Below are 24827 nucleotides of genomic sequence, written 5' to 3'. Positions count from 1 at the left end.
TTTTTTTTTTTTTTTTACATGTGTGAATATTTTTTTTTACCTTATAATATTGCCCCAGGGGGCATCATGTTATAGGGACAGATCGCTGATCTGACACTTTGCAGAGCACTGTGTCAGATCAGCGATCTGACAGGCACTGCAGGGAGGCTTGCAAGCGCTTGCGTTGAGCAGGCGCTTGCAAGCCACCTCCCTGCAGGCCCGGATCCAAAATGGCCGTGGGGGGCCTTTCCGGGTCCTGCAGGGAGGTGGCTTGCAAGCGCCACCGGAGGAGGAGGTAGGAGACCCTTGGAGCAACGCGATCACATCGCGTTGCTCCGAGGGTTTCAGGGAAGCACGCAGGGAGCCCCCTCCCTGCGCGATACTTCCCTATACCGCTGGAACACTGCAATCATCTTTGATAGCCAGCCGCAATCGGCCATGCTCCCCCCCCGTGAGTGTGGCCGATCTCATATGACGTACTATCCCGTCACTGGGAATTAAGTTCCAGGTCATCTTGACGCGATAGTACGTCATATGGGACCGTCCCTTTTATTTGGATGACCAGGGCCATGGACCGGGTCGCTGCCACCGTGACTTCCTATTTAATGATCACCTGACCCGCTACCTAGTACCCCTAGACCCTGGCCAGGCTCTCCATTTGTATATTTGTTAACATATTATGGTTCTGCTGCACAATTTAGTGTATTACCACTCCTATATTATGGTATTGCTACACGGTCAAGTGTATTACCATCTTTTACTAATTGTTCTGCAGTGCAACATATGTTTTACTAATGTTTAAACTGTATTAATATTTGACTAAGTAGGGAAACTGTAGTGTCCAATTATGGCCACTAGATGGGGGAACTATAATATTCATAATATATTTAGGAACACTGTGTAAGCAGATGGTTAAATGTAGGAGGGGATGCTAAGTGGTAAGTAAGTGTATTGTATTAGGTTAGGTCAGCAGGGCCTAAGCACCCGAAGCGTCCACACGGCCTCTAGGTCCAAGACACTGCAGCAGCCACATAACATTTGAAGAGGAGAACCCAGCTATTAGGAGTCCTCTAGGGACGGAAGGGCAGTCTTCAGTATCAGCGTTTCAGCAGTGGGAAGCTAAGGAGAGAATGAGGTCTGCAAGACGTACAGGGTGCAGATTGTTCATCATGTGGCAGGTCATTGCTTGGGCTGAAGCTCTAAGGTCCGGTGCAAAACGGACGAGTGAAACTTCAAGTGTATTTAGTCTACACCAGGATGATGCTGCGGTACTGCCTAAGGCGCTATTACCCTGTAATGTACGTGAGGACATAGAGTGGAGTACAGGGAAAGTACAGGATGTGAACTGTATGGACTTTGATGCTGAAATCGTTTATGACAAGGATGTGCTGCGAAGTATGTCAAGTAAAGTTGCTCATTTTGAACTGCAGTTGGACTGTGTGTCTGTTTATTCAGAAGCAACTGAAAGTAACCCTGAAGAGCAGGGAGAGATTCTAGAAGTAGCTGAAAACGGGAACACAAGCACAAAGTGAGATGTGATTTTTATGTAGAGGGAGACCAGGGTCACCCAGACCAGTTTTGTCCGACCACGACTGTGCCACTGGTCATCTCCTACAGTGGCCTCACTGCTGTATTGAAGGTCTGGTCTTGCTTTGTGTAGTCCTTCCTTCACTCTATTGCTAGTGGAGCTTACATTTACCTGCATTGCAGATGTGTGACAGTCTGGTCCTGGGTTGTGGTGCCCCATGAGGTCTGAGGAACACATTCCTAAATTGATGTAAGAAAACATAAATCCATGCTGTACATTCATTCCTGCTCTGAATGTGTCAAAGGTCACCATAAGTATTTACTCACATAATCTTCTGTTTCTTTGGGATGTGAAGCTACAGTGCCTTTCAGTACCTGCAATTTCATTTTTTATTGTCAGAGGACAATAAAACTTTCCCATACCCATTCGATTCGGGGCTGAACCTGTAATTGTGGCGCCCCTGGGGTCCAGTCACCACAGAGATGCTGCACCTCACCCAGAGGTGTGGTATCCCACTCTCAGGTAAGGAGAGAGCACTACCCAGGACTCTAGCACTCACATCCAACACACACCAGTTCAGTCAGGGCACCTGGGCGTACCCAGTCTGGATAGGAAAGCATATTGGAGGAGTGGGTGGGGAAGGTAGAGTAGGGGAGGAGCTAATTAGGAGGGAAAGTGAGTCAGATTGTGAGAGGACGGAGAAGCAGTAAGATGTGCTAAGAAGGAGCTCCCTGTCAGAGGGGGCTAGAGAGATTGTGAGAGAAGTGGAGCTGAGCAGACAAGGGTCTGCAGCTCCTGACAGCCTGAATAGAGAATTGAGAGGGGTCCTAGGGGTACTGGGAGTGCAGAAGCCACCCGTGGGGCCCGTATCCAGATGTGGAGGGACCAGTTCGCAGTTAAGGGGACCAGCCCCAACTTAGTGGAATACTTCAAGTTCAGCTAAGAAACTGGAGAACGTGGCTTTGGCAAGAAGCACAGCCACATCCTCCCATACTTCACCAAAAAGGCAGCCATATAGAATCCAGGGGACACAGAGAACGTCGCCCGACCAGGTTCATGGCTGCTGGTTTGGGACACTGTGGGTTAGGTGCTGGGCAGGAGAAGTGGAAAGCCAGTGTAGTGAGACGGCCAAAGAAAGGCATATGAAAGGAGTCCTGGAAAGGTGCATCTTAATCTACCTGGGAGTTTGCTGGACCACTGACCTGGAGAACTGCACCTTGCTGTGTCCTTTGTGTTCTTTCTACAACACCTGCCCGGCCTACCACAACCATCATCACCACAATTAACACCTATACCTGCCCTGGGGTTAGCTCTGTCTGTGGAGAGCTGTATTAACTCTGCTGCATCACCAACAGCCCCAGCGGACTCTGAAGCAGCGTCGGCTAACATCTTTATTGCCGAGTACCACAGGTGGCGTCATAAACTATTCCCCTATAAACTTTATTTCCCCTTTATTTCACCTTTAAATGGACGCCCAGGGCCATGGACTGGGTCACTGCTGCTGTGATCACATCCCCTTTAAGAATTGTCTGACCCGGAGGAGCACCCCACTGCCCTTGGGGGCGCGTCACAATACTGGCAGATTTGGACAATTTTAGTCTAATCTGTATGGGAGGACTTAACTACTGTATAAAGGGTGTGGGCACTTTCAAGGTATGTGCACGCAATGTCTTTTAGAAGTCAATCAATTACATTAATTTTTCAGGCAAAGGACGCTTCAGAACATGCCGGCGTCTTTTGTGCTAAAGCCACTTCTTTTGCTTCTCTTCAGACATCTTTTGGGGACAGGTTTTAAATTAAATTGTATTAAATAAATTAATGTGGGGGAAAAAATGGAGAGTGAACGAGTGTAAGGAGGTGGCAGAGGACCTCAGTGCTCCCTCTCTCTCCTTCCTGTGTGGCCCCTGAGCACTTGATATAAATATGTTCTTAATGTATTGTGCTGACTTCTGTGTTCACATTGTTCTTACTATGCATGGTAAAACTTGTACTGTAAATGCCATGTAATTTGATCAAATTGCCTTACATTGATGTGTTATGTTTACATTGGTCCATGGTGTGAGTTCCCTTTAATTGCTAATGTGTCCATTGTATTAACTGCTGTCTGTATGTAGGATAGGGACAGTTAATAGTTAAAGATGGTCTGGACTAGCAGCTCAGAAAAGGCGGCATGAAGCTGCTGCTGCAGTCAGTAGCCCAGGCATGTTTGCTCTGGGCAGATGTATAGGAGCAGCCGGGGCATTGCCAGATCCCAGGAGGGAACAGAATCTGCTGTCCCGGACTAAAGACTTTAAGCCTGCCACATGGCCCCAGGACTTCGAAAGGGCCCCCACTGAACGGACTAGAAACGTCCAGATCTCAGCGAGTGGACTACTGCTTGATTTCGGCTGCCATGGCTGTGGTGGGTACGTCCATGGACAGTGTCAAGGAGAGAGCAGGAAGCCAGTGTTATATCCCTTTTTTCTCATCACTGTTTTATTAAAGTTTATCCCTGTTGGATCACAGCCGTGACCATGGATTTTCATTGCCTGGACTACAGTGACTGGGAAGAAAATGTAATCTGTGAGGGAAGCTGTGTCCATCCTATGTTTTTATGTACAAGGGACCAGAGTGTCTGCGGACTGTATTTTGTGGGTGAACTCGGTCAGGACTACTACCCTGGTTCACCTTGTTACAGGAGCTTGATCACGCTGGTTCAAATGCAGACAAGAGGATCAGATCAAAGGGTGTCATGTCTCAGGCTGCTGCAGCGTAGCAATAAACTAATGAGCAACTTCCAAGTTGCCTGAGGAATGGTCAGGTCACTTGGTTTAACCGCTTATCATCTTTGCAAACCTGAATCAGTTAAAAGAAGCTCAAAAGACTGAAAACATGATGAGCAAGACATTTTTGCACTGCATATATTCAGTCTTTTCAGAGTTTATTTAGCACTTTTTCAGGAGGGTTACGGAACATACCTGCGTGAAAAGGATGTCGTGTGCATGTACCCTTAGTCTGACTTACCAGTAGGGGCATGACAACTTGAAGTGTCTATGGAAGCATGAACAATTGCTGCCCTGATTAGCCTACAAAGTTACAGAGTGGGGTCGGCAACTGCTGAGGTGCATAGTGCATAAAATCACCAATGCTCTGTTGACTCTATAACTGCAGAGTCCAACCTCTGGCATTAACTTCAGCACAAATACTGTGCCCCCTGCCAGGAGATCCATGGCCAAGCAACTGCATGCAGCCTTACAGTACAGACAAAAAGTTTAGACACACCTTCTCATTTAAAGATTTTTCTGTATTTTCATGACTATGAAAATTGTACATTCACACTGAAGGCATCAAACTATGAATTAACACATGTGGAATTATATATTTAACAAAAAAGTGTGAAACAACTGAAATTATGTCTTATATTCTAGGTTCTTCAAAGTAGCCACTTTTTGCTTTGATGACTGCTTTGCACACTGTTGGCATTCTCTTGATGAGCTTCAAGAGGTAGTCACCGGGAATGGTTTTCACTTCACAGGTGTGCCCTGTCAGGTTTAATAAGTGGGATTTTTTTGCGTTACAAATGGGGTTGGGACCATCAGGTGTGTTGTGCAGAAGTCTGGTGGATACACAGCTGATAGTCCTACTGAATAGACTGTAAGAATTTGTATTATGGCAAGAAAAAAACAGCTAAGGAAAGAAAAACGAGTGGCCATCATTAGTTTAAGAAATGAAGGTCAGTCAGTCTGAAAAATTGGGAAAACTTTGAAAGTGTCCGCAAGTGCAGTGGCAAAAACCATCAAGCGCTACAAAGAAACTGGCTCACATGAGGACCGCCCCAGGAAAGGAAGACCAAGAGTCAACTCTGCTTCTGAGGATAAGTTTATCCGAGTCACCAGCCTCAGAAATCGCAGGTTAACAGCAGCTCAGATTAGAGACCAAGTCAATGCCACACAGAGTTCTAGCAGCAGACACATCTCTGCAACAACTGTTAAGAGGAGACTTTGTGCAGCAGGCCTTCATGGTAAAATAGCTGCTAGGAAACCACTGCTAAGGACAGGCAACAAGCAGAAGAGACTTGTTTGGGCTAAAAAACACAAGGAATGGACATTAGACCAGTGGAAATCAGTGCTTTGGTATGATGAGTCCAAATTTGAGATCTTTGTTTCCAACCACCATGTCTTTGTGCGATGCAGAAAATGTGAATGGATGGACTCTACATGCCTGGTTCCCACCGTGAAGCATGGAGGAGGACGTGTGATGGTGTGGGGGTGCTTTGCTGGTGACACTGTTGGGGATTTATTCAAAATTGAAGGCATACTGAATCAGCATCTTGCAGCTTCATGCTATTCTATCCGGTTTGCGTTTAGTTGGACCATCATTTATTTTTCAACCGGACAATGACCCCAAACACACCTCCAGGCTGTGTAAGGACTACTTGACCAAGAAGGAGAGTGATGGGGTGCTACACTAGTTGACCTGGCCTCCACAGTCACCAGCCAATAAGTGCTAAGCATCTCTGGGAACTCCTTCAAGATTGTTGTATCCACAACACAACTGATGGTCCCAACCCCATTTATAAGGCAAGAAATCCCACTTATTAAACCTGACAGGGCACACGTGATTTGAAAACCATTCCAGGTGACTACCACTTGAAGCTCATTAAGAGAATGCCAAGAATGTGCAAAGCAGTCATCAAAGCAAAAGGTGGCTACTTTGAAGAACCTAGAATATAAGACATATTTTCAGTTGTTTCACACTTTTTTGTTAAGTATATAATTCCACATGTGTTAATTCATAGTTTTGATGCCTTCAGTGTGAATGTACAATTTTCATAGTCATGAAAATACAGAAAAATCTTTAAATGAGAAGGTGTGTCCAAACTTTTGGTCTGTACTGTACATCACCGAGCACAATGCCAAGCTTTAAATAAAGTAGTGTAAAGCATGAAGCTTCTCTATCTGGTGTCTGATGGATGAGTCTACATTTGGCGAATGCCAGGAGAACGTTACCTGCCTGCCTACGTTATGCTAGCTGTAAAACTAGAAATATGGCACTGTATTTATAAAAAACTTGTATCATATGCCTTAAACAATAGCTGTCAAAGATTGCTCATTTATTATTGCCATGTGCCACCTATTTGCTTAAAATTCTGACAACAATAGGTAGAAATGAATGTGTTTACTATATCAAAATATATAATATGCACTATTGGATCAGTTTAAGCAGCATTAAAAAGCTCTGTCCTACATTTGTACAGTTCTTATCCAAAAGCAATTTTGCTAACAAAAGTAAGATTTCTATATAAAAAAAAAGTCTGCTGGGATCACAGATCTGGTTGTCATACAGCAGAGTTATTGCCGTGTGTCTGTAGTTGGTGATGAATTCCTTTTAGTTTTACACTACATTGATACTGAGTCAACACTGTGTCCTGTAGGGATCTTCCTGTCAGCTTCTGTCTCCAAGCTGCAAATGGAAGATAACGGTGACAAAGCATTCAGCTGCGCCAAGATGAATCTGCTACATTTGTTTGCCTTGTCTGGGTTATTAATAATCACTTGATTGCTCTAAGCAACTTAGGGTACCGTCACACAGTGGCATTTTCATCGCTACGACGGCACGATTTGTGACGTAGCAGCGTCGTATAATTATCGCTCCAGCGTCGTAGACTGCGGTCTCACGTTGCAATACACAGCGCTGGAGCGATAATTTCATGACGTATTTGCGATGTAGAAGCCGTTGGTTACTGTGCGCACATCGTATACAACCTGTGTCACACGATGCAATCATGCCGCCACAGCGGGACACTAGACGACGAAAGAAAGTTTCAAACGATCTGCTATGACGTACGATTCTCAGCGGGGATCCGGATCGCAGTAGCGTGTCAGACACAACGATATCGTAAATGCATCGCTGGAACGTCACAAATCGTGCCGTCGTAGCGATGAAAATGCCACTGTGTGACGGTACCCTTACACCTGAGGCTGAAATGTTTAGATGTAATGGGAGGGTTGAGCTTAATGACATCATCACACCTAGGAAATATCTAATGCAACAGTATGCAGTATATTATGCATTTTTCTGGTAAGATGTTCATTTACTCCAGCATTAATATATGTACATTTATAAACTGAAGACCTGGAACGTTTCCTAGAACATCTTTGAAATAAACAATGTAAAAGCCGCATATATTAGTATCAATTTTTATCATACTTCTTAGGGAACAGCACTTTGCAGCACCACTAATGCTGAGCGTGACTTCATTTCCCAATCTCATATTTATAGGATTTAAAGGGAACCTGTCAGCAGATTTTGGCACTATAAAATGCGGCCACTGCCTTTCAGGGCTTTTTCTACAGCATTCTATAAAGCTGTAAATAAGCCTCTGGTCCGACCTGCAAGTGAAGAAAAATAAGTTATATTATACTCACCCATGGGGGTGGTCCTGTCCGATGGGTGTCGTAGGTTTGGGTCCGGCGCATCCCATTTTCTTGCGACGCTGCCCTCTTGTTTCTTCATTGCTCCCTGGCATCGGCGCTCCTGCGCAGGCGTACTTCTCTTCCCTGTTGAGGGCAGAGTAAAGTACTACAGTGTGCAGGTGCTGAGAAAGGTCAGAGAGGCCCAGCGTCTGCGCACTGCAGTACTTTACTCTGCCTTCAACAGGGCAGAGAAGTACGCCTGCGCAGGAGCGCCGATGCCGGGGAGCGATGAAGAAGCAAGAGGGTGGTGTCGCAAGAAGATGGGAGGTGTCGGACCCTGACCTGCATCACCCATTGCCTCCACAGAGCACCAATGAATACTGCCGCACCAGCCTGGGAAGTGAGTGTGATCATCGCCCTGCAGCGTTAGACTGCCGCAGAATCGCCCGACTCCTGCTGCCACCACACTACTTATAAGTATATTCTGTCTATAAGATGCACCCCCATTTTACCAAAAAATTTTTTGGGAAAAAGTACGTCTTATAGTCCGAAAAATACGGTAACTTGATGCAACATTATGCGGCACATTCATTTTTTGCCTTTTTTTTGTTCGGGTTTACCATTGTGGCATGTTTCATCAGATTTCACATTATGGAGGCATTCTACAGTCTGTGAGGCTGCTTCTGGCGCACAGTGGAGCACAATGCCAGCAGTGTAAAGTAAGAATTATGTTTCCTATGTTTTATAGGAGATATAATTATTGTGTCCGGTAAGTGCCACCATCACATAGTGCCTCATAACGGTATGAAACACTATGGGAGCTGGGTCAGCACTTAGACTTGGTGTATGTCTTTTTCATGAGCTTATTCCATATCATCCACATAGCACATAGTACATACAAACACAGAAAATTTCTATTGTGCTAAAAAGTGGTGGTGTATTTCAATCTATTGATGCAACTTTCCATCTATGCTTGAGAAAGAGTACAGCTGAAATGTTGCATCACTGGATCGAAATATGCACCTCTTTTTGGTATATACTTTTGAGCTCTGGCTTTATCTTGTCTTTTGCTGTCAGTTTTTGTTATGTGGTTTTAGAAGACCCACACAGTGGAGTTCAGAGCTCTTAGGCTACTTTCACACTGGCGTTTTTTGCAATACGTCGCAATGCGTCGTTTTGGCAAAAAAACCGCATCCTGCAAAGTTGTCTGCAGGATGCGTTTTTTCCCCATTGACTAACATTAGCGACGCATTGCGACACATTGACACACGTCGCAACCGTCGTGCGACGGATGCGTCATGCTTTGGCGGACCGTCGGCTCAAAAAAACGCTACATGTAACGTTTTTTTGTGCGACGTGTCCGCTTTTTCCGACTGCACATGCGCGGCCGGAACTCCGCCCCTCCTCCCTGCACCTCACAATTGGGCAGCGGATGCGCTGAAAATCAGCATCCGCTGCACCCCGAGCCCGACGCTAGTGTGAAAGTAGCCTTAGGTCTCCATAATATGGGCTCTATGTGCCACTGTAAAGGGTTTGTGCACACAACTCTGTCAACATGACTAAATTTATGGCATTGTGCACAAGGTTGTATAAATGTTAAAGTTTTAATATAATATTTTATCTCTTGTAGCAATTTACAATTTTGTACGAATGCAAAAAGGTAGATACAATACCAATACAAATCTTGGTACAGGGCCAAAAATAATCGCTCATACAAACAAATCAGTATCATTAACCTGCAAAAAGCATGCACCCAGGTAAGCGCCCTGCAAAGTCATTTGTGTTTTTGGATCAAAAAGTGGAAGTAGCACCTTGGCCCTGTGCCTCGGTGTCCTATAGGACTCACCTTAGCAGCCATCAGTATTATTAATGGCACACAGCAGATTTGAGGCCATGTTACAGGATTAATATTAATATTATTCATGATTAGGTTGATCTATAAGTTAAAAAATATTATTTATTTTCTTTTCACAGAGAATGTAGTCGAATTTTTGGAGAAGATGGTTTGACGCTGAAGCTCTTCTTAAAAAGAACTGCCCCTTTTTCCATTCTATGGACTTTGACTAATTACCTCTACTTACTTGCTCTTAAAAAACTCACAGCCACTGACGTGTCTGCTCTATTTTGCTGCAACAAAGCCTTTATGTTCCTGCTTTCATGGATTGTCTTGAAGGACAAGTTCATGGGTGTACGGGTAAGAACACCAACGCGCCTGTTATTCATGTTTACTCTACTGTTAAAACATTTCACTACCTAGAGTCTATTTAGACATGTGCAGTGAGTTTACCCCATCCTTCCCCAGTTATTAGCTTTAATTGAACAAGTGAGTCAGTATTTGGAGTAGTGCCAGAGCAGCTTCCATTGTGGAGTAAATGTAGTAGTGGTACTGTGTGTTTTTCTTAAAGAAAAAGTTGAAGGAGCTGTTCCTAAAATGGCTTATGTGAAAGGAGTGGATTGAGATGGAATGAAACTTAAAAAAAGGAAGGAAGGGGTCAGATTGATCCAGCTAGTTGATCTCAGAAGGTTTGGCGAAGCTCAGGTTGAAGTCAAAACCGCAGAGTTATCCAGTATATAAGGCCACATGTTGGTCAAATATTCATGAAATAGTCCTCCAGTCATATCAGTCAGTTGGGTGGGTTTGTGTGAGATTCAGAGTTGGTCCATCAGGAGGGCACAATTATGTAATATATGCTCCCTAAAAGGGACTATTAACACATTTCAAAATCCTATATGATGTGGAATGGTGGTAATGAGAGAAGAATAGTGTGGTTGTAAGGAGTGTATAAGAATGAGTGTAGTCATCATACTAGCTTCTGTTTACTGCATAGATAAATATATTAGCTAGTGTTTGCTGTGGTGTAGTTTCTAGTTCCTACAATTTAGAGGAAAAGGTCATATTTTCTGGTGACCTAGAGGATTAGTTCCTATAAGTCGTGGAGATTTTCATCCACTCCCCAGTGACCCTATTGACATGGATCTTGTGTCTCTGCCAAAGAACTAGTGCAGGTTGTGCTTTCAGGATTAGTATATGGATATTATTATTCTAGCAGGAGTTCTCTCTATGGGATATCGATAGCACTTGTTGAGGGTACTTGAGCATGACTAGATTAGATTTAAAAAAGCGTGATCTCTTGACTAATCATAAATTCACTTGTATCCTAGATATTATTTTCACTTTATTATGGAAACTGTTCTATCTCTATGCCCAGTCCTGCTCCAGTGACGTCTGCTTTTGTTGTCAAGTGCCGCTGTATTCACCCTGTGTGCAGTGCTGGTGATGGAAGAGACATAATAGCTGGGCTGCACAGGACTGTCCAGCCAATGAGACTCACGTAATTGGGACCTGTGGTTGCCACCCAATCAAACAGAAGGAGGGTATATGCTGTCCAGCAGCTCAGCAGATGTAGCCAATGGGGCAGCACCACATCCTACTTAAACTCTCAGCAAACTCTGGGAGTTGACAATTATTACTTGGATATTCCTGATTCACTGGTGCTAATCCTGATGCTCTATGGGCTCATTCAAAGATGAGTTATTCATGTAGGAGTTCTATCTGTGTTTTTTGACAGGTATAACACTCATACCTATTATAGTTTATGGGGTTGTTCACAAGTCTCCCCATATTTTTGTGGACCGAGTGGACTGCAAAATACCACAGACACATGTCCAGTTTTGTTCTGAATCTCTATGAAGAAATCAGACATGACTGAGATGCCATATGTGTACTCTCCGTTTTCCAGGACTGTTTGATATGAGAAGCTTGAGAAACCTCCATCAGTTTTTTTTCATACGAGAAAAACTGAAGAAATTCTGACAATAAAAACTGACAGTCAGTCACTAAACTCTGACAAAAATCTGATCAAAAATATATCCAACACCAGCTTTGCCCTGACTATGGTTTTGTCTCCCAACTCCATGCCCCTGGTTCTGTTCTTTCAGCTACTGACCCAGCTGGTTTAACAACTGTTGCCTTATGCTCTCTCATTTGGCCAGGAGCCACTTCATGGACTCAACCTAAGGAGCCCCATTGCAAGTCTGGATCCTTGTATGGGGTTAAACGATGAAGGCCGGGATTCTTTTGGGGTTTCCTAGATGGAGTAGCTTGAACCAAGTCTGTCCAAGGTAGCCTTTTTGGGGCTGATGGCTTCAGACAGACTACAGAAATTGAGTTTCTACGACCATGTTAATAACATACCTTAAAAAAATAAGTTTTTTTTATTACAGGGTTTGTCTGCTTTAGATAATCGAATCAGATCTTAAATTGTCATCCCCATTGCTAGAGACCCTATTAATCAGCTGTAATCTCTGGAAATTTTGCAGCAAGTAACAAAATGGAGACATGTCAATTTTTGATCTGAGTCATGGATGAAAATTACCCATACAAGTCTATGGGTCAGTGAAAACTGTGGACAACTCACGGATGGTATCAGTGTACAATTCATGTGCTTTGCATGATTAACATTGCAATTGTTAGAAAAAGCTGTACAATTATTTTTTTTTTAAGCCCATGAGAATCACAGCTTAAATAATGATGGTAAACTAATGTGTCACGTTGATAACGCAAGTGGGGCCAGAAGATCACGGCGTCCGGTTTCACAAAGTCCTGCACTAATTAAAAGCACCTCTCCATTTTATTAAACAGTGCAGGTTTATTCCTTACTACCAGTGCAAGGGATAATCTGAGAAATTGAAGCTGCTGGATGTAATGAATGGAAACGGAGGCACAGATGTAGAAGTTCACATTCGTATTTATTAAGGTTTGATGTGGAACCACTAGACCACAGTCCGGGGAGCTCAGAAGGGGGCGTTACTGCGTGAGACTCGTAGAAAGTCCCCTCGAACAGGGACAGAATGGAATGCCTGGAGGACACAGATGCTACCTTCAGTTAGACCCCGTACTCGTGGCGGCTGTCCCAGCGGAACAGACGGACCAGCAGGGTTAGCGGGTGTTGCAGAGCTGACTGGAGGATACCGGGTGTATGAGTAGAAGCTGGCACCGGTAGTACTGGCGTGGTCCGGAAGTGAGGCTGGCGGACTGGCAGGACTAGACGGGTCCAGCGTAGATACTGCGGATGCAGTCCAGAATAACTGAGTAACTGGTAGCAGAAGATCTGTGGAGACAGACAGAATAAGCGGAGCTCCTTGCAGATACTTCAGAAACAGAAGCGCATAATAACAAGAACCGGAAGTTAGCAACAGTAGATACTTGTTGCTCCGGCGCCCTCCCTATGCTGGAAGGGCTAGAAATAGTAGATAAACACACGCCATTGGTTAGAGGCAACATTTGGAAAATGCACACTGTCTCTTTAAGAGACCGGGAGCGAGCGCGCGCGCGTGCGGCCTAAGAACCCTGCAAGGGAACCTGCTGGCCGCACGCCAGGAAGCAGGAGAGGAAGGAGGGGTGGGGGCTGTGTCCAGACAGCGTGAAGCCTGCACAGAGCGAGAGTCCCGACAGAGACCCCCTGGAGGTACAGTAAACAGACCGGGTGTAACACTGGAGCTCTCCAACCTGGATTGTCTCAGCTGTTTAGTGTTTGCCATTCCCCTCTGCTATATATTCTCGCCTCTAGCACTTAGGAATTGCCAGTGATAGTTCTTACTGTCTGGTTTGGAGTTGAAGGTGTAGTTCATGGGTGGAGTTGGTATTTGGAGATTGTTCAGAAGATTCTTGCTTGGAGTTTTATCTGTGTGCACTTCCTCATCCTGTCCTATTTGGTTTCTTCTTTTTTTAACTTCCCTGTGTTTCACTCTGTTGTTTGGTCAGTGTATTTTGTTTGACTGTTATTTTCTTTTATCCCTGTCAGTCTTTCCTTGTTTGTCTGGTTAGTGTTAACCTATACACTTCAGCTTTCCACCTCCCTGGGTGGGGGAGAGGACAGATTACAGTTGATATAGGGGCATAGCAAGGCATGTGAACCTGGTGTCTCCACCTTCAGGAGTAATCCAGGGGACAGGGATAGACTGGGTTGCCCCTAGTTCTAGGGACCTGGTAAGCGCCCACAGTCCCAAAGCATGGTGTGACAAACGGATACTGACTAAAAACTGATGAAAATCTGATATAATACACTGATGAAAATCAGTCTATTCTTTTGTGTAAGAGAAGCATTACTGATGTCTGAATTAAGGTTTACACAGAATTTTTCAGAAAAATTCTTCCTTTACATTTTTATGACAAACTTTCCTGTTCTCTGCTGTTCATGTGAGAAGGTTTTTGAGCATTTTTTTTCCTAAAGAAATTTCATAAAACACCTGGTGGGAAAGAGGTCTATGTCACTTCTTTAAAACAAATCCAAATTGAATCTGCTGCAAAAAATCAGAAAAAACAATTCTTTAAGAAAAAAACTTTTCAAAACTGTTTCAGGAAAAATAAAATTCCTCCAAGAACTCTCCCAAAAAGAGGTGCTTCTTGAAGTGATTTCCGCTTGAAAAACTCATTTTAAATGCTTTAAAAGATTTGCTTGTGTAACTTAGGACAGGAAAGATCAACTCTGACCAAGAATTGTGGATCGGGAAAAAAAGACTCCCCCCACTTAGAATAATTCTCTTACATGGTGTATGAACATGTTTTTTGTTTTCTGATCTGGATAACATGTTTAATTTAACTAGAGTTCAAGATTTTTTATTGTAAAAGAGCAAGAGATTAATTAATTCCATGGGACGAGTTACAGATGGCATGTCTGTGGTTCACTGATCAATCATAAATAGCTAGACAGTCCTCATATTCCTGCCAGCTTATTATATGAGTTAGAAGGAGATAAATGCTCTCTGTTTTTAATGCCTGAACAAAAGAAAATGCATCACAGGTCACAGTCTGAGCTACAGCACACACATTTCTATTCATGTCTGCATTCTAGCTTTAACATTAAATGCAGGTCCCAGAATTACATGCAATAAAAACTACAATATCCACATTTTTTTTATTGCTGCAACTTGATATATTAGCAAAATGCATTTATTGTCAAGTCAAATTCAGAAAGCTGCAATATTAACCAGATCAGCTCCAGACATGGGTAGAACTCTACAGCTGTGCCCTTTATGAAGTTGAATTGTAAGGTCCTAAAGATAACCTGTCATGTGTAAATATATCTGCGGGTTAATAGTGCTAAAACGCTACCTAACAATCTTACTTTAAGTGCAGCTACTGTGAGAAAATGAACTTATATGCTCCTGAGAGCCGCCAGCTTTCAGTCATAGGAGTGTGCACGGAGTGGCTACATTCATCTCTCAGTACACAGTGAGCGGTGGCTGTAATCTCTCCCAAGCATTTTGATTGTGAGCTCACTTTGGATCCCTGCAGAGTGGACTGTCTTTCAAAGTGCCAGGGAGTGAGTTCAGCCACCGGTCACATGATGAGCAATGACTGTAGCTGCTCTGTACACACCCCTATGACTGAGAGCTGGCGGCTCCTGGGAGGATATAAGTTTATTTTCTCCTGGTAGCTGCATTGTCAGTTAGGTGGCTGGGCATCATTGTAATATAGTAACATAGCTATTAAGGTTGAAGGAAGACTATAAGTCCATCTAGTTCAACCCATAGCCTAATCTAACATGCCCTAATATGTTGATCCAGAGGAGGCAAAAAAACCCATGTGGCAAAGAGTAAGCTCCACATTGGGGAAGAAAGTTCCTTCCCGACTCCACATACGGCAATCAGACTTGTTCCCTGGATCAACGCCCTATCAAGGAATCTAGTATATATAACCTGTAACATTATACTTTTCAGGAAAGGCATCCAGTCCCCTCTTAAATTTAAGTAATGAATCACTCATTACAACCTCATACGGCAGAGAGTTCCATAGTCTCACTGCTCTTACAGTAAAGAATCCACGTCTGTTATTATGCTTAAACCTTCTTTCCTCCAGACGTAGAGGATGCCCCCTTGTCCCTGTCTCAGGTCTATGATTAAAAAGATCATCAGAAAGGTCTTTGTACTGTCCCCTCATATATTTATACATTAAAATAAGATCACCCCTTAGCCTTCGTTTTTCCAAACTAAATAGCCCCAAGTGTAATAACCTATCTTGGTATTGCAGACCCCCCAGTCCTCTAATAACCTTGGTCGCTCTTCTCTGCACCCGCTCTAGTTCAGCTATGTCTTTCTTGTACACCGGAGACCAGAACTGTGCACAGTATTCTAAGTGTGGTCGCACTAGTGACTTGTATATAGGTAAAATTATGCTCTCCTCATGAGTATCTATGCCTCTTTTAATACATCCCATTATTTTATTTGCCTTTGTAGCAGCTGCCTGACACTGGCCACTGAATATGAGTTTGTCATCCACCCATACACCCAGGTCTTTTTCATTGACGGTTTTGCCCAGAGTTTTAGAATTAAGCACATAGTTATACATCTTATTACTTCTACCCAAGTGCATGACCTTACAGTTATCCCCATTAAAGCTCATTTGCCATTTATCAGCCCAAGCTTCTAGTTTACATAAATCATCCTGTAATATAAAATTGTCGTCCTCTGTATTGATAACCCTGCAGAGTTTAGTGTCATCTGCAAATATTGAAATTCTACTCTGAATGCCCCCTACAAGGTCATTAATAAATATGTTAAAAAGAAGAGGGCCCAATACTGATCCCTGTGGTACCCCACTGCTAACCACGACCCAGTCCGAGTGTGCTCCATTAATAACCACCATTTGTTTCCTATCCCTGAGCCAGCTCTTAACCCACTTACACATATTTTCCCCTATCCCCAATATTCTCATTTTATGTATCAACCTTTTGTGTGGCACCGTATCAAAAGCTTTTGAAAAGTCCATATACACGTCTACTGGGTTCCCTTGGTCCAGTCCAGAAATTACCTCTTCATAGAAATTGATCAGATTAGTCTGACAGGAATGGTCCCTAGTAAACCCGTGCTGATATTGGGTCATGAGGTTATTCCTCCTCAGATACTCCAGTATAGCATCCCTTAGAATGCCCTCCAGGATTTTACCCACAGTAGAGGTTAAGCTTACTGGCCTATAATTTCCGAGTTCAGTTTTTGTCCCCTTTTTGAATATTGGCACCACATTTGCTATACGCCAGTCCTGTGGTACAGACCCTGTTATTATGGAGTCTTTAAAGATTACAAATAATGGTCTATCAATGACTGTACTTAGTTCCTGCAGTACTCGGGGGTGTATCCCATCCGGGCCCGGAGATTTGTCAATTTTAGTGATTTTTAGACGCCGACGTACTTCCTGCTGGGTTAAGCAGGTGACATTTAATGGGGAATTTTTGTTATCACTGATCATATTGTCTGCCATGGGATGTTGTTGTGTAAATACTGATGAAAAAAAGTCATTTAACATATTGACTTTTTCCTCATCCTCATCCACCATTTCCCCAGACTAGTTTTAAGGGGGCCAACACTATCATTTTTTAGTTTCTTACTATTTACGTGGTTAAAAAATATTTTGGGATTATTTTTACTCTCTCTGGCAATGAGTCTCTCTGTCTCAATTTTTGCTGCCTTGATTTGCTTTTTACAGAATTTATTTAATTTTCTGTATTTATTTAATGCCTCATCACTACCTACTTCCTTTAATTCTCGAAATGCTTTATTTTTGTCACTTATTGCGCCCCTTACAGCTCTATTTAGCCATATTGGTTTCCTCCTATTTCTAGTATGTTTATTCCCATACGGTATATACTGTGCATAGGTCCTATCCAGGATGCTAATAAACGTCTCCCATTTTCTTTGTGTATTTTTATGTCTCAGGATATCGTCCCAGTTAATTGCACTAAGATCATCTCTCATCCGCTGGAAATTTGCCTTCCTGAAGTTTAGTGTCCTTGTAACCCCTCTATTACACATCTTATTAAAGGATACATGAAAACTTATTATTTTGTGATCACTATTCCCCAAGTGATCCCCAACCCTTATATTTGATATGCGGTCTGGCCTGTTGGTTAATATTAGGTCTAGCAGTGCCCCGCTTCTTGTTGGGTCCTGAACTAGTTGTGAAAGGTAATTGTCTCTCATAGTTGTCAAAAACCGATTACCTTTGCTGGAACTGCAGGTTTCTTTTCCCCAATCTATTTCAGGGTAGTTGAAGTCCCCCATAATAATGACTTCTCCTTGAGTCGCAGCTTCATCTATTTGCTTTATGAGGATATTCTCTGTTGCTTCCATTATTTTTGGAGACTTATAACAAACCCCTATCAGTAATTTATTATTTTTTCCCCCTCCCCTTATCTCCACCCACAGGGACTCTACATTTTCATTAGATTCACCTATATTATCACGCAGGATGGGTTTTAAGGATGATTTTACATATAGACACACACCTCCCCCTCGCTTATCCGTTCGGTCATTTCTGAACAGACTATAGCCCTGCAAGTTAACAGCCCAGTCATGGCTCTCATCCAGCCATGTTTCAGATATCCCCACCATGTCATAATTATGCTCCAGCAACATTACTTCTAATTCGTTCATTTTGTTGGAGAGGCTGCTGGCATTAGTATACATGCACTTTAAGTATCTCTCTGTACCTGTATTCTTTCTTAAATTATTACCGGTAATTGTTCATGTACATAAAAGAGAGGTGCCTGTAGAGAAGTTCCTGGTGTCAGACCTCCACTGATCAGAAATCGATGATATATCCTAAAAGTAGCCCCATCAGTCCTTCATTGATAGCAACCATGTGAGCCATGTGACTAACACCATTACAGGAACACAATTGTTAGGATGCTAAATCTGAATGTTCAGTTAGATGGAGCCGAGTTGATTTCCCAATTCTGCATGTTTCTGTGAAGCAGCTCTAATAACTGGCTTGGTAGAATCGGTTGAGCTCCATCGCTGCATAAAACAGCCCAACATATATGAATTGGTTGCATCTGATTTGCAATTTATCCATACAAGTGAAGGAGAATTAACTGCAATACACGACACAAATGGCGCCAAAGTGGCGCTTTATGTGGAGCATACCTTAGATATTTTAGCATAATTTTCATAATTGTAACATGCAACAATGAGCTTTTTTTTAAAACTTTGACGTGTCTAAAAAATGTGGTAAAATATAAATTCCTTGCTTTGGATTACTGTCAAATAGACATAGAGTCTACGATTCTTAAATACCGTAGATTTAATACCTATTGGAATAGTCAGCATTATTCTCGCCGAACCAGCATTTCCTCTTGTGCTATGACATATAGAGGAGAGTTATATATGAACACACTAAACACACGAATATGTCCCTTTATCTACCTACTCAATCTGTAGAATATATTCAATCACAAATCTACTAGGATGGTCATCTAGTAGGAATTTTTTGCTGGTAACTTTGAATAGAGAAATAATGCAGGGCTGGGTAGCTTCCTATGGCACGCACATCAGAGCCTCATAATACAGGTTCTCACAAGACTAAAGTGAAAGCAATAAATATGCAGCTAACCCTATTTGGCCAAACATGCGGAAATAAGCGCTTGCCTAACAACACTGATGCCGCTTATCTCAGGAAACAATCACATTGTTTGGGATTATGTAAAAATATTAAAACAACTACATAAATCCAGCAAATTACCAGAAGTAATATACCGTATATACTCAAGTATAAGCCAAGAATTTCAGCCCATTTTTTTAAGCTGAAATTGCCCCTCTCGGCTTATACTCGAGTCATTCCCAGGGGTCGGCAGGGGAGGGGAGCGGCATCTGTCTAATCATGCTCCTGGCGAGGTCCCTGCACATCTCTGGTTCTCCGGGTGCCGGCAGCTTCTTCCTGTGTTGAGCAGTCACGTGGTACCGCTCAATACAGTAATGAATATGGACTAGACTCCACTCCTATAGGGGTGGAGCCGCATATTCATTACTGTAATGAGCGGTACATGTGACCACTCAACACAGGAAGAAGCTGTCGGAACCCGGAGAACCAGGGACGTGCAGGTACCGCGCCAGGAGCAGGTGAGTATAACGGGAGCATTGCGTGATATTCACCTGTCCGCGTTCCACCGCCGGGCTCTGTCTAACGCGTCCTCTGTCTGTGACGTTCAGGTCAGACGGCGCGATGACGTGTTAGTGTGCGCGCTGCCCTCTGCCTGAATAGACACTGCGGAGGACGCTGAGGAGCAGCGGGCAGCGATGAGAGGTGAGTATGTCATTTTTTTTTTAATTGCAGCAGCAGCAGATATACTGTTCAGTTAATAATATCAGCATAAACTGCATTTTATGGGGCCATAATCTACTTGTATGCAGCATTATATGGGGCAAATTTCCTATGGAGCATCTTATGGGGCAATAATCAACTTTTATGCAGCGTTATATGAGGCAAATGTTTCCATGGAGCATCTTATGGGGCAATAATCAACTTTTATGCAGCATTATATGGGGCAAATTTCCTATGGAGCATCTTATGGGGTAATAATCAACTTTTATGCAGCAGTATATTGGGCAAGTTTCCTATGGAGTATCTTATGGGGCAATAATCAACTTTTATGCAGCATTATATGGGGCAAATATCTCTATGGAGCATCTTTTGGGACTGTAATCAACATTTGTGCAGCATTATATGGGGCAAATATCTCTATGGAGCATCTTATGGGGCCCTTATTAACCTTTGTGCAGCATTATATGGGGCATATTTTAATATGGAGCATCTTAGGGGGCCCAACATAAACTTTATGGAAACAGACGTCAGATAAATAATTAGAATATGGCGACTCAATCACAAATTCTTAAAATAGGAGAAAAATGAGTCAAAATTAGCCCAAATTAATATAAAAAGGTTTATAGTTTATTGAAATTAGAAAATAGTGACTAAAACATACATTTAGCATATAATAATTAATAATTCATAGGGTTGTGCAGAGTGACCAATCCCTAGGTGCAACCAATAATCCAGGTATACAGACGGGACACAAATACCTCCAATCACAATAAAGGTTTATCCAACACTTTCCCCTAAACAGTAAGGCTCATACATAGCACATGGAATGAACATCAATGTTGTATGGCTATACGAATTATAGCCGCAGTAACACCATATGCCCAGTCTATACCGACCATAACATATCCACTAAGGGAAGCAAAAGGGGAGTGAGTTGATTAATTACCCATATTAAGCGGGGTGTCCGATCTGCGTCCTGGTACCGTACCCCAACGCGCGTTTCGCGTTCACCGTGTTGCCGCTTCCTCAGGGGGCATGGCTAAATCCGGATCTCCATCCGGTTTAAGTAAGGTGTAATTCCGGTGACGTATGTAAATAAAAAAGTGCGCTGCTATGGACCGACGTATGTAAATAAAAAAGTGCGCTGCTATGGACCGCAAGTGAAATATCCCTTATTGCGCCTCAGGCCTCACTCCCAGCAGGTAAGTCCGGGTCACATGGGTGGGTCGGCGCCACACCCACACCACATGACACCGGACCTCCGACGGGAGCCGACAAGGGGCAGCAGATAATACATATCAAAACTGTGTCAAGGTTAAGTAGAATAAAATATGGTGATTATGGTGAAAATACTACATGTGCACAAAATGCACTATTATATGTGCAAACATTTATAATGTGCATATGAATTCCGCATTAAAGTGACTAGTGCAAAGGTGCAAAAGAGATAAACCCTAATACATACAAATATGTTAACTTTATTCCATCATAAAAATACAATATAATATAAAATATACAGATGGCACATCCAACAGGCATAAGACATTAAGAGCAAAGTGGGACGACCACAATGTGCAATAGCCATAAGATCAATTACTGACAATCACAAGAATTATAGCATTACGTCATCCATCCAGGCCATTAAACACATCGCATAAATATATAGAATGTGTCAGAAAAAACTATCCCAATAGTAATCCATTAATCTTCATTTATTTCATATAGTTAGAGTAATCCTCCAGAGGACACCGAAATTTCTTCATCACCATCAAGTAAGTAGAATCTTTTCACCATATGTTGTCTCCCACGAACACATCAACGTCACATGTCATATGAATGTAGACATAAGTAAAATCGCACTAAAAACAGTAGAAGAATAGAGACCGAATTAAAATCTAATGATCAATGGCATGGACAGGCATCTATCAGACAAAATTTAGAGGAATGACGAGAAACCATGTGCCTCATTGAGGCCTTTGGGTGCCATGGTTCCCAAAGTAGAGATCCAGCGACATTCACGTTGTGCTAGAATGCGCTTAATATTACCGCCTCTCACACCACATTGCACATGGTCAATCCCACGCACCATAAACGACTTAGGGTCACATTCATGAAATTGTCTAAAATGGCGCGGTATGGCCTTAAGTTTTGCCATATCAGTCTCCTTTGCTGCAGCCATTATATCCCGCACATGCTCCCGTCTGCGTGTACCAAGGCGGCGGGATGTCAATCCAATATACACTTTGGGACATTTACATATAGCGTAATACACCACTTGTGTGGTATTACACGTTATGTGATAGTTGATACTAAAAGTCCACCCACCATCTACTGCATCAAAGGAGGTGGTACGACTAATGTTGGGGCATGAAATACATTTTCCACATGGGAAACAGCCCTTCACTGGGCCACCGGAGCCAAAATTGTACTCACCTGGTTTGGGGACATAGTGGCTTGATACCAGTAAATCCTTCAAATTTTTACTGCGTCTGGCAGTCATTGAAGGATATTCTTTTAAGACCTTAGAAAGAGTTGGATCACTCCTGAGGACACCCCAATGTTTTTGGAGGCAATTCCTCATCGTGGTCCACTCACTGTTGTACGTAGAAATGAATCTTACTAGGTCTTGTTGTTCGGCCTTTCTTTTGAACTGGCCATTCCCAGGGCGCAATAATCCCTCACGCGATGCGTATTTGGCCCTCAAGTAGCCATTCTTGATGCTCCTATTGCTGTATCCCCTAGTTTGAAATCTAGATATGAGATCCAACGCCTGTGCTTCAAATTTAGAGGTTGAGGAGCAGATCCGCCTCATCCTAAGGTGCTGGCCCACTGGGATGGCTTTGATGGTACTATATGGGTGACCCGAATCTGCATGTAACAAAGAGTTAACCAATGTGGACTTTCTGAAAACATCAGTCTGTAAATACCGTTCTCCATCCACCTCAATTTTGATGTCCAGAAAGTCCACCTCGGTCTTACTCATCTGGTAAGTCAATTTGATGTTATATGTATTGTCATTTAGTTGTTGCATAAACTCATGCAATGCGTCATCGGGTCCCTGCCATATGATAAACAAGTCATCGATATAGCGTAACCAGCACTGCACATGGTCAGAGGCCCATGAGCCCCCCCGCCAAAAATCTCTCTCTCCCAGTATCCCAGGAAGAGATTAGTAATGAATATGGACTAGACTCCACTCCTATAGGGGTGGAGCCGCATATTCATTACTGTAATGAGCGGTACATGTGACCGCTCAACACAGGAAGAAGCTGTCGGAACCCGGAGAACCAGGGACGTGCAGGTACCGCGCCAGGAGCAGGTGAGTATAACGGGAGCATTGCGTGATATTCACCTGTCCGCGTTCCACCGCCGGGCTCTGTCTAACGCGTCCTCTGTCTGTGACGTTCAGGTCAGACGGCGCGATGACGTGTTAGTGTGCGCGCTGCCCTCTGCCTGAATAGACACTGCAGTGGACGCTGAGGAGCAGCGGGCAGCGATGAGAGGTGAGTATGTCATTTTTTTTTTAATTGCAGCAGCAGCAGATATACTGTTCAGTTAATAATATCAGCATAAACTGCATTTTATGGGGCCATAATCTACTTGTATGCAGCATTATATGGGGCAAATTTCCTATGGAGCATCTTATGGGGCAATAATCAACTTTTATGCAGCGTTATATGAGGCAAATGTTTCCATGGAGCATCTTATGGGGCAATAATCAACTTTTATGCAGCATTATATGGGGCAAATTTCCTATGGAGCATCTTATGGGGTAATAATCAACTTTTATGCAGCAGTATATTGGGCAAGTTTCCTATGGAGCATCTTATGGGGCAATAATCAACTTTTATGCAGCATTATATGGGGCAAATATCTCCATGGAGCATCTTTTGGGACTGTAATCAACATTTGTGCAGCATTATATGGGGCAAATATCTCTATGGAGCATCTTATGGGGCCCTTATTAACCTTTGTGCAGCATTATATGGGGCATATTTTAATATGGAGCATCTTAGGGGGCCCAACATAAACCTTATGGAGCATTATATGGGGCGTATTTTGTATGGAGCATCTTATGGGGCCCATCATGAACTGTTTGGAGCATTATATGGGGCTCCTGATTCAATATGGATATTCAAAAACACTTAACCTACTGATATCTAAATTAATTTTACTTTTATTGGTACCGTACCTATTTTTATTTTTTAAATTTACCAGTAGCTGCTGCATTTTCCACCCTAGGCTTATACTCGAGTCATTAAGTTTTCCCAGTTTTTTGTGGCAAAATTAGGGGTCTCGGTGTATACTCGGGTCGGCTTATACTCGAGTATATGCGGTATTATAAAAGTAATCTGAATTGATATAAAGTGGACAAGAAAATAAGATTAAAACAACTGATGACAAGCCAACAAGAATTAGGTAAAAATTATAATTTTTATTTTTTTTAATAATTATTAGAGGTGGAGGAACACAGTGCGCAGATTGCAACAATGTTTTGGAAATAGAGATATATATCCTAAAGAATCATTTGGCAGATTAATTTTGATTGAATATTGTATGATGACCACCAAATCAATATGTGAAGTGGACCTAAAGTGCATCGTGCACATCATATGATCTAAATAATCACTCAAAGACGAACGATAAAAAAAATTACTAAATAAGGTGCCAGTGTATGATAAAGAATATAAATATCAATTTGTGATGAAATTAAATAATGAAATACCACATTGAAAATTGACTATTTAAAGATGTTAACAAATAGAAAGGCTGTAGGTAATGCCAATAAGGTCATATCAAATAAAACATAAAAGCTAAATATAATTAG

The 24827-nt window shown here is 42.7% G+C and overlaps 1 protein-coding gene and 1 long non-coding RNA gene across 7 annotated transcripts in view; one reads left to right on the top strand and one right to left on the bottom strand.

Moving 5' to 3' along the window:
• SLC35F4 (solute carrier family 35 member F4) overlaps window positions 1–24827 on the top strand; it is a 467648-nt gene that overhangs the window by 362783 nt on the left and 80038 nt on the right. For all 6 annotated transcript variants that reach the window (XM_077264849.1, XM_077264823.1, XM_077264858.1 and 3 more), the window contains one exon: window positions 9877–10096. In XM_077264849.1, the coding sequence (XP_077120964.1) occupies window positions 9877–10096 (220 nt within the window). The remainder of the gene's footprint in view (window positions 1–9876; window positions 10097–24827) is intronic.
• Window positions 21314–24827, bottom strand: part of LOC143776034 (uncharacterized) — a 131981-nt gene continuing 128467 nt past the window's right edge. Inside the window, exon 3 of the long non-coding RNA XR_013215758.1 lies at window positions 21314–21858. This is a non-coding gene — a long non-coding RNA (uncharacterized LOC143776034). The remainder of the gene's footprint in view (window positions 21859–24827) is intronic.

Source organism: Ranitomeya variabilis, chromosome 1 (assembly GCF_051348905.1).
Source record: "Ranitomeya variabilis isolate aRanVar5 chromosome 1, aRanVar5.hap1, whole genome shotgun sequence".
In the NCBI taxonomy this organism is placed as follows: Eukaryota; Metazoa; Chordata; class Amphibia; order Anura; family Dendrobatidae; genus Ranitomeya; species Ranitomeya variabilis.
The sequence above is the reverse complement of the archived record's forward strand: the minus strand, read 5'-3'. Positions and strand labels throughout refer to the sequence as shown.